This window comes from Montipora foliosa, chromosome 13 (genome assembly GCF_036669935.1).
Source record: "Montipora foliosa isolate CH-2021 chromosome 13, ASM3666993v2, whole genome shotgun sequence".
Taxonomy (NCBI): Eukaryota; Metazoa; Cnidaria; class Anthozoa; order Scleractinia; family Acroporidae; genus Montipora; species Montipora foliosa.
The window spans coordinates 19,306,857-19,316,856 of record NC_090881.1 but is presented as its reverse complement, the minus strand read 5'-3'; the positions used below and the strand labels follow the sequence as shown (position 1 = coordinate 19,316,856).

Below are 10,000 nucleotides of genomic sequence, written 5' to 3'. Positions count from 1 at the left end.
ATACGGCAAAGAAATGCACTGAAATGCATGCCGCACGTGCAGCACGATTATCTTTTCCTTTGTAACCAATAGAGTGTTTTCACTCATGTGTCAGTAAGCTTGTTTTTTTCACCGAAACAAAAGAAAACGTTTGCATGATAATAGGCTCAATTCCCGGAGGATTAGTTGGGTACATGGCCGCTGTGACGTCACGTGAAAACCACTCTATAACATTCTTGCCAGACTGCGTCTTTGCAATTGTTCTCGTCCGATGCGCGTTTCCTGCAAAAATGTACAATTCACCAAGTTTTCAAAACACTGTGGCCCTCAGCAAAACTTAGCCTCTCGCCTGTATGTAATGTGGTGCGTTTTGCGCATGTTTGCGAAACTGGAGATAAGATGCAACGCAAATTGTGATAGACCCAAGCGTTTCTCTAGCTCAGCCGTGCAATCAAGTACTTTGGTCGCTATGTCACCTAGAAACAGTTACAAGCAAGCTTATGACTAAATATTTGTTTTCAGTTGCGCCTTCGCCAATACGCCGAAGTTCAATCAAGTTAAAGGTAAGTTAATGACATGTAATTAAATTGTTCTGTCGAATTTCGCGTTATGGATGATGAACAGTTACCAACTCTACTACGGGCGTGTATAAGAGATCTTTGCGGACGTCATTGGTAACATTTTGTTTCATTAACATACGAGTGTGCTCACAGAGGGCGTCAGGAGTGTCTATTCGGCGTGGGTGGGTCGTGAGTCGTGGGTCCCTAACCCTAACCTCTAACCCTAACCCTAACCCTTTTTAAAATCAACGACTGGAAATTCTTCAAATAGACAAGACCTAAGACCTAAGACAAATTTGGACCCAGCACTGAGGGAGCTAATATATATATATATTTATCAACAAACGCAACCCACGACCCACGACCCACGATCCACGACCCACCCACGCGATTTAGCCTCACCCAAGGCATCATGCTATTTACTTAAGCCCGCTGCACACAGTGAGGAAAGAGCTGAGCAACCTGCCTCGCGAGGCGGTTTGCTCAGCTCTTTCCTCACAGTGTGCGGCTGGCTTAATAGACCTTATACGCTTGTACATTTTGTTTTCCCAATACAGATCACGTGATAATACTCAGGAGGTTTGGCCCTTTGTTTTGTTCATTAAAAAGAGTACATGCAGGCACATTCATGCTTGCATGCACTCTTTTTAATGAAGAAAACAAAGGACCAAACCTCCTGAGTATGATCATATGATCTGTATTGGGAAAACAAAATAAACAAGCCAAAAAGGTCTATTCAACTTCAAAAGGTAAAAGAACTTGTTAAACATTGTTAAATATCCAATTTGAAGCCTTTCAGCTTTGATAGCAAGCCAGTTATTAGCCATCAAAAACTAACAAATTCTTGGTTGCCATTTAAAGCGCTAATGATCCCATTCATTCTTCGTAAAATTTCGACTTTTCAAAGCATCATTGCTCACAGATTATCTGGAATATCGCGTTGAAATTTTCATACATAGCTCGTTATGCAATGCGCTTTCAGTAGTTTCACTTTTCTTAAATGTTGCCAAATTCTCGCCGCCAGATGACGTCATCTAGATGCGGGAGTCCAGGGAAACCGACTTCCTTTTTCAACTTTGTTTTGCTTTTATCCTGAACAATTTTGTGCCACTCTGTTTACGAACTGACTTTTGTGGAAAAACTAGTCTTCATCGTTTGCTCTGAACATCTTCCGCTTATTTTTGTTTCAGGAAAAGGAAAAATCGTCACCAAGAAGTGGATAACTGACTGTTTCAAAAAGAGTAAACGCTTGTCTACTCGAGAGTAAGCAGAACCAGCCCTTATCACTTCTTATTTTAAGCTTTCCCTTAGGTTTCAAACGTAAGAACCCTACTACGTACACTGCCTGTCATTCCAAAACTGAAGCCCGTCTTGTCTAGGTCGTTGAATGTCATCAGTGCCGGCCTGAAATTTCTAACGTTGAAAATAGGGAGCTTACGAAAGGACGACGCCGACGGCAACGACGACGCTACAAAACAATAGCTTTAGTGAGCAAAAACAATGGCTCTGCACGCTCTGCACGTGCGTTTTACATTTTGGTACATTTTTTTGCCATCATCTCCTAAATGACGACGTGAAATGACCAAATTCAAGGTTCTGTGGAGGACGTTAGCACATGACGATGAATTTTCAGTTCTCTCTCTACGCTTCCAACCGAGTCATACCAGTTTAATTCCTCGACAGTTACTACACATTTTTAACGCGAAACGACATGAAATAGTTTCGTAGTGTTATGAATAACGCGAACTTGTATTTTTAAATAAAGTCCTCGTAGCCGTCGTCGTCCTCGTTTCGTAAGCTCCCTAATATGAAAGACGGAACGTGACATTGACCGAATGCAAAAATGGCCGCCAATAAATTACCCTTCTGTCTTTGTGGAGACTGAGTTTAACCCAGTCACACCTCAAACGCCCTAGGACGCCCTAGTTCACGAATAAAATCGTCTGGCGTTAGACAGAGTAAATCTGTTAAGTCTCTCTCTTAGGGGTCAATGTGTTAATTAGCTTGCCTAGCCTCGTTACGAAGCGTAAAATTGGAAGACTTTTGGCTTTAAAATCACAAAGATAAAAGAATAATTTATTGGCGGCCATTTTAGCATCCCGGTCGATGACGCTGTGTCTTTCTTCCTTCTTTTTAGCCTATTCACACCAGAGCCGACTCAGTGGCGGACACGTGCGCTCGTGTAAAATCGCTAAACTTTACTTTTTCTTAAGCTCACCTTGTGCTTGAATTTGCGGTTGCTTCATGAAGTTTTCAGATTCACTTAAGTGCACGCTCAATTTTGGTATCCAACGCGAAGTGTCACTCTAAGTCTACTTGAAAAGATACAGTAATGGCTGCAATCAAGAGAAGGCATATTGGACATAGGATAATTTTGCCTGCGTTTCGTTCCACGGGAGCCTTAGCTTTAAAGAGTCCTCCCGTACTAAACAAGAGCCATCAAATATATCTCTGCCACATTCAGTCTAGCGAAGGGAGGGGTACAATAGGAACTTGATAGATGGTTGGACCGAAAGCGAGAAAATTGTTTTGGCCAATTAAAACAACCGCAGAGGGTCAAAGGAACCAATCGCAACATAAAGCAAATTGCAGACGGCTCTTAGTGCTTTTGTGGTGTTGCTTCTGATTGGTTTAGAAAACGCCAATCACGAAGCGTTGTAAATACCCCAAGGAATTCGATTGAACCAACTCTACCCACTGAAATCCGTGTTTGAGCTGTGTCTACTGTCTTCCAGCTACCATTTGCCGGGTGATAGCAGTTCATCTGCAGGAAGCAGTGACGAGGAAAAAGAAGAAGTTAAAGTAAAAAGAATATCAGCCGCAACAAATAGCCGAAACCACAGCAAAGATAACAACGAGGTGAGCTTCACTTAGTCACTGAAATTCCCTGGCTTTTTTTTTTTAATGAAATATGTTTTTACTAAAAGCGTTGAGCAGACTTGTTAAAACTCCGATTTTGTCTGATTTTCCGGGTCGTGTTGTACCTAATTGAACGGGCTTCAGGATTGGCCAAAAGAGCAATAAAACGAACAAAGATAACAATGGATTTAGCACAGAAAACAACAGGAAGTACGACACTATACGGCCAATAAAATATAGTGTTCAACAAGAGGTACGACCCTACCCAATTTTTCGTGTGTCAATATGCTCATAGGAGGCGGGCTCCGATACTGCTTCGGCCGTAAACAACCTTTCGGCAACTTAAAGTTTGCCATTTTGTCCGTTGCATTTTTTGCTTTATACCTGTGGGATATTGTTGGCTAAAAAGTTATGTCGTGGTTAGATGTGCAACAATAGGGACCTTTAGATCGAAGGACGAGAACGACTACGAGTACAAGTTTTTTGTTCTGAGCACGCGCATATCGAAAATTGTCGGCGCGCCTCGTCGGCTCTCGTCGGCCTCGTCGTCGGCCTCCAAACGTTATGCACATGCTCAGTACGGAAAACTCGTACTCGTAGTCGCAGGCGTGCTCCGATCTGAAGGTGTCTAATTATGGCCAATTTCGTTAAGTGCAAAACCCATTACACTCTTTCTCCGTGAGTCAGATTTTTACTTGTGTCAAATATTTATTCCTACAAACTCACAGACAAACTGATGTATCCCCAGACCAAGAGCTGAGTCTGCAAAAGAGAGCCTATGCTACACGGGATCTCCTCTATGAGACAAGATACCCATGGAGATGAGGCAGCGGACCAATAGGCCATTTCCGAGTTCATGTCTGCTTCCTCTTCAAAGTGAGTCTAAGTGCGAAGTTTTTGTGATGGTAATTAGTTCTACTTTACATCTGAATGAAAACTAATTTTCATAAGAAAAACTTCGCACGTGGACTCGCTTTGAAGAGGAGGCAGACATGAACTCGCAAATGGCTTATTTAAATAGTTCTAAATTTTAGTCACTGGGAAAGTTTTTTGAGCCTGTTTTACTCAGTGGAAATTAATTTTAAAGCTTCATTGCATTTCTCATATGGATTAGGTAGTTTGGTAACTTATGTATTTTAGGCAAATTTTGCACGACCATACACTTCATTCCAAATTGGCCGCTTTTTAGTGTTCTTTTCTTTGCTGGCAAATTAGGCATTGTTGCCTCATTTTTAAACTTAAAATTCGCAAGAATATTTAACCTTGAACGAGGCAACAAGGGCTAATTTGCATTCAAACAAAATAATTTTAAAATGGTAGCCTTTTTGGGATAAAGTGCAAGTAACATTTCGTTATTTGTGAAAAAAGACTGATTGAACGAACATGAGAGCCAAAATAGCCAATTACAATAGCCCTTTCTCACAAATGGCGGCAAAGTAAAATATCCTTTTGTCGCAATGCTAACAAGCCTTTCCAGCCTCGATACTTTGAGCAAAATTCAAAAGCATATGTCAACCAAAATTGGGAAAGTAGGCCTTATTAACATAAATACAAAAGAATAATAAATCGTGGTGGATTGGTCGGGTTCTCGATTATCTCACTCGGTTGACTTTATTTTTAACAGAATGCTTCCCCAGAAAGCGAAAAACGTCCCATCGGAAACACCAAGGAAACTCCAGCTTCCGATGCAAAGAAAGGTATAATCGGTATGATAGTTTGCTATTGATACGTTATTTTCTCTGTGGTGTTTGGAATACGCCGTTGCTGTGGGACAATTTTGAAGAGGATTGCGGATTGAGAGGTTTTAAAAGACTGTTATGATTGCTGTGATATCAACGAATAGGCCATTTCCGAGTTCGTGTCTGCCTCCTCTTCAAAGCGAGTCTAAGTGCGGAATTTTTCTTACGAAAATTAGTTTTCATTCATATGTAAAGTAGAACTAATTATCATCACAAAAACTTCGCACTTAGACTCGCTTTGAAGAGGGGACAGGCATTAACTCGGAAATGGCCTATTACGGCCTGGTCTTGGTGCTGGATTTGGTCGCGCATGCTCCAGTTAAAAATCCCGCTGTGATCACGAATGGATCCGTTTTCCCTAGTTCACAAATTGACCTCTTCAACGCTTTGTATTTCAAAACTATGTTAACTGAACACTAAGTGACCGAAGTTTTAAGCCTTCATTTCAAAAAGACATCTGTTTATTTTGACTGAAATCTTGCTAATTAAATGGTCCGCCATTAGTAACTTTAAAATCTTGAGAGAGCTGGATCGAGGATAAGATGACGTCAAAGACTCGCGAGTTTAAAATGCAATGCGTGTGCATGCGCCGAAATTAATATGCAGTACGGCTTCAGACTTTTCAACTCGTGTTTTGCATGTCTAATAGCTGCGTTTTCACGCTGCAATTTTAAGCTAGTGAGTCTTTGACGTCATCTTATCCTCGATCCAACCCTCTGAGGTCCAGTCGGTCAGTTTTGAACGTGAATAATGGCGTACCGTGAGATCCTAAACTTGCAATCAAAGAAAACAGCGTTTGGATAAAATTCGAAGCTCAAAATTTTGCCAGTCAGGTGTCAAGCAAACACGCTTTCAAAATCTTAAGGAAAAAGGGAAGTTAATTTTTTGATCATAGTAGCACTTTAAGACGTTATACGGGTATCATCGTATTTAAATGTATGTTACATTCTCTTGGTGAAAGCGTCCGGTAAGAGCGAAACAAGATCCAAACGTTTCCGCTGAGAGGTTGCATTAGCGGGAAGTTTGAATGTCTTGAAAACGAGGCTAGTTCGCCTGACAGTCATCCAGCCCATAAATGCCCCTTCCGTCCACACGTATCCGGCGAATTCGCTGGCAAATCAGGAACTTTTTAATTACGCTCTCCAGAGTGGATATTTTGTAATCCGCTATGAATCTGGAACCGTGTGGACGCTAAATCCGGAATTTTTTTTATCCCGATGACGTAACAAGATCGCGCCCAGTTCCTTACCGTGAAATCAATTCTCAAGATGGCTGCCGAGGGCAATATTATTTCTTTATGGCGCATGCTCTGTTACCTATGTTTTCTTGAGGAGTCCTGAGTACTAGAGTGAATCTGGATACGTTTCGGATACATGTGTATGGGCAAATTCGATTTGAATACGCTACGTGGATGGGAATATTTTTGAATCCGGAAAGAAAAGTTACGATTTCAAAAATATCCGGATACGTGTGGACGGGGCCTTAGTTATGAGACACCGCTGTCTGGAATGAGCGTTTTATCCTGCAGTCCATACAGACCTTAACCAGGAACCCATGACCCGGAGCCTACAACTCTACTGTGTTCGTGTAACGGCGTTTTCACAGACCGCTTTATTTTTAGATTGAATTTCCCGCGAATGAGACTCCCACAGTAGCCCGATGACCAACTACAAGAAATTAAGCTGACTTCATAGGGTCACCGAACCGGAACTGCCTTTGTTTTTTGACCTAATTCGCGGGAAGGGCTAGTCTAAAAATAAACCTACTTGTGAAAACGCCGTTTCACAGACGCTGTATGGAAGTTGCACGCTCCAGATGGGCTCCTGCCTTAACTAAGGAAAATGGTCTCTAACAATGCCAAAATCTTGGCATTTATTTTGATCAGATCAACCAGAGGTACGCGTCGACGAAGATGATATATATGGCGGTTCAACCGATGATGATTTGCCAGAAGAATCTGGCACAGTCAAGAAAAGCGAACACATAGCACCCCCGAGTCCACAAGATACTTCACCCAGTGATCCGGACACAGAGGATGAATTAAGACGGTAAAGTTTGTACCGAATGGAGAAATATCTAGCATAGAACGTCTGAATGATGTTAGTTTACGGATAATCGTTGTTGAAAAAAAAAAAAAAAAAGACCGCGATTTTTTGGGGCCGCGCGTGGGAGGAAGAAAACGGGCGTGTGAAATGTCGGGCCTTGTTCTGTTTCGCGCGTGCGTATTGTCCCTCACGTGCTCCAGTAGGAGGTCTTGCTCTTTTCACACAGGCGCTCCGAGGGACTGGGGCTCGGGGGGAGAGAGAGAGAGCGCCTGCGAGCAGGCTATGGTCTGTGAGGTTGCATAGGAGCATGTCAGATTCTCATGGCTTGATATTAGGTCTGCAATTAGAGTGCGGCAATTTACTTCGATCTAACAAATTGAGTATGAATTCCTCAACTAAGGGTGCGTTCGATTCACCGTATTCCGGAATAGTTATACATGGAATATACACCTTATTCCAAAATGGCCGCCATTTAAATATTCTTTTGTTTTCATTCAAATTAGCCCTTGATGCCTCGTTCTTAAAATTCACAACAATATTTTATCTTGAACGAGGCACCAAGAGCCAATTTCTATGCGCATAAATCAGCAGTCAGTTTGGAATAAGGTGTATAAGTTAAAAATCCGTCGTTTTTACGGAGATTCACTTTAAAATTGTCAAACATCTGCTGTAATGCTATTTTAAACATATTTTTTATTATCCTTGCTGCTTCGAAATGCGCCAAACATACCGTTTTAATCATCACGCCACGTATTCTTATTCCGGAATAGGGTCAATATTGTTCGCACATGGGTTTCTTTACAAGTTTGGAATTTAGCTCATGCGAAATTTACTAGTTAGATTTTCGAATTCGAAGCTTGGAGGGGAATTTGTTAGTCCGACGTAAACACGCATAAAGGCTATTGTGCTTGAACGAGTAACTGCTGCCTTTGTATGCAAACTAATTTCAATTTGCTGCGATTACCGCGGAAAAATACTGAAGAAAAAGAACAACCTATGAAAGAAGTGTACTCACAATTATGCAGAAACAACACAGAAAACAACACAAGGAGGTCTCGAGTTGCATGATTCATTTCTACATGCAATTCAAAACTATATGAAATGATGCATTGGTTTCTTGTTATTAATCCTTTGTTTACAGAGTTCAAAAGGAAGAAGGCGAAAATGAAGATGACGATGATATTTATGCCGGCACGACTGAGGACGAAGAAGAGGACACGAAGAGCAAAGGTGACAGTTTATATAGTGATATAATTGTGTGTGATGGAAGATTTATGAAGTCCCTAAATGTGAAATGCAGATAGTTATCGTCTTTCCAAGGATAAGATCAACGCACTGTTAATGAAGCAACTTAGGCAAATTTAACTGAAGAAGGCTGAGAAATTTCCAGCCTTTAACAGGACCGTGCAATATCTCGCAGCAAGTTAGGGCCTGGCCAAACGGGAAATGTTTGGTGACGGAACATTTCACCGTTTGGCCACCTTGTTTGGTGCTGTTTGATCGTGTTTGATAAAATTTGAAGGCCATCAAACGCCTTGAGAACTGGGTGGCTTCGAATAGCCATTTTGTCAAACCTCGACTTGCCTCAAACGAAATGCACTCTAAGCTTGTTTAGCTTGAAGGTAACTGAAGTCTTTTTTTCACATGGTTGTTGCAGAATTCGCTGACGACGTGTCCTCAGGCTCAGAAGGGGAACTTCCCACGTTACCGGACTTCTTTTCTCACAAACACTTTATGCTCTACGGTGAAATAGAGGGCAAAATCAGAAGGCTTCTGATAAGATACATAACGGCATATAATGGGTAAGAAAGTGTTTAATCTTGGTTTTCTTTAACATCATCGTCAGCGAGCGATGGATTAAATTTGAAAACCGGTCAACGACTTTTTACAGCCACCATAACTCGCGATTTTCGGAAATGTCATACACGTCCTGCATTTTTCCGGGCAAACGCTGAAAACCGTTCTGATTTTTCATAGAACAAAGCCGCTTGGACCGCAAGAACATTTCAGTGTTGTTTACTCCTGAATTTTACTCTGAGTTTGTTCTGCGTGTGACGTCACCTTCCGGAGAATTCATTAGGTCAAATTTGATTGGCTGAACTTTGGGAAAGGATTGTTGCTTTCGGGTAAGCAGGCGTTTGGAGGTGGGGGGTGAGAGGTGAAATACGATTCCTCTAAAAACGACTACGACAGAGGCTATCATTTCCATCACAAAACCTTAAATTTGGTCATTTCACGTCGTTGTCAGTTCGAGAACGGAAAAGAAGTGAACCAAAATTGTACAACGCTTATGCTGGGCGTATGGAGCCATTGTTTTTGCTCGTTAAACTTATCTGGGACTTTCCGACTTTTTTATGATTTAACACACTTTTTCGTGTCCATAATGTTCGCTTAGGTAAAATATGCTATTTACAAGGTAATTTTTGTAAAATTAAAATGTTAAAAAAAACAAACGTTTTCGGTTGTTTATAACAATTTAATTTTACAAAAATTACCTTGTAAATAGCATATTACACTTTTTCGTCTTTCAAGAGATTTCAGTGACTTCAACTTGTACAAACCAGCCGAGCTATACACGAACTGAATTCGGAGTGCTAAACCTTATAAACGAAAAGAAACGAAATTTACCGTTCTTTGTTCACACGGTTGCCATAACTTTTCGTTTATTTTACACATTGCGGATTTTACGTTTGTGTGTACGATAGTTAGTGTATATTTACTCTCCATATTGTACCTCCGCTGCTAACATTTACTTAAATTTATTTGATCCAGCGCCCTGACATTTTATATTTAATTGTTTTTTGTAATTTAGTTTATT

General features: G+C 41.1%; 1 protein-coding gene across 1 annotated transcript in view; it reads left to right on the top strand.

Moving 5' to 3' along the window:
- Positions 1–10,000, top strand: part of LOC137983925 (DNA repair protein XRCC1-like) — a 35,505-nt gene that overhangs the window by 20,502 nt on the left and 5,003 nt on the right. Inside the window, exons 12-18 of the mRNA XM_068831082.1 lie at positions 502–542; positions 1,730–1,802; positions 3,275–3,398; positions 5,023–5,095; positions 7,023–7,185; positions 8,324–8,412; positions 8,840–8,984. Coding sequence (XP_068687183.1) covers positions 502–542; positions 1,730–1,802; positions 3,275–3,398; positions 5,023–5,095; positions 7,023–7,185; positions 8,324–8,412; positions 8,840–8,984 — 708 coding nt within the window. The remainder of the gene's footprint in view (positions 1–501; positions 543–1,729; positions 1,803–3,274; positions 3,399–5,022; positions 5,096–7,022; positions 7,186–8,323; positions 8,413–8,839; positions 8,985–10,000) is intronic.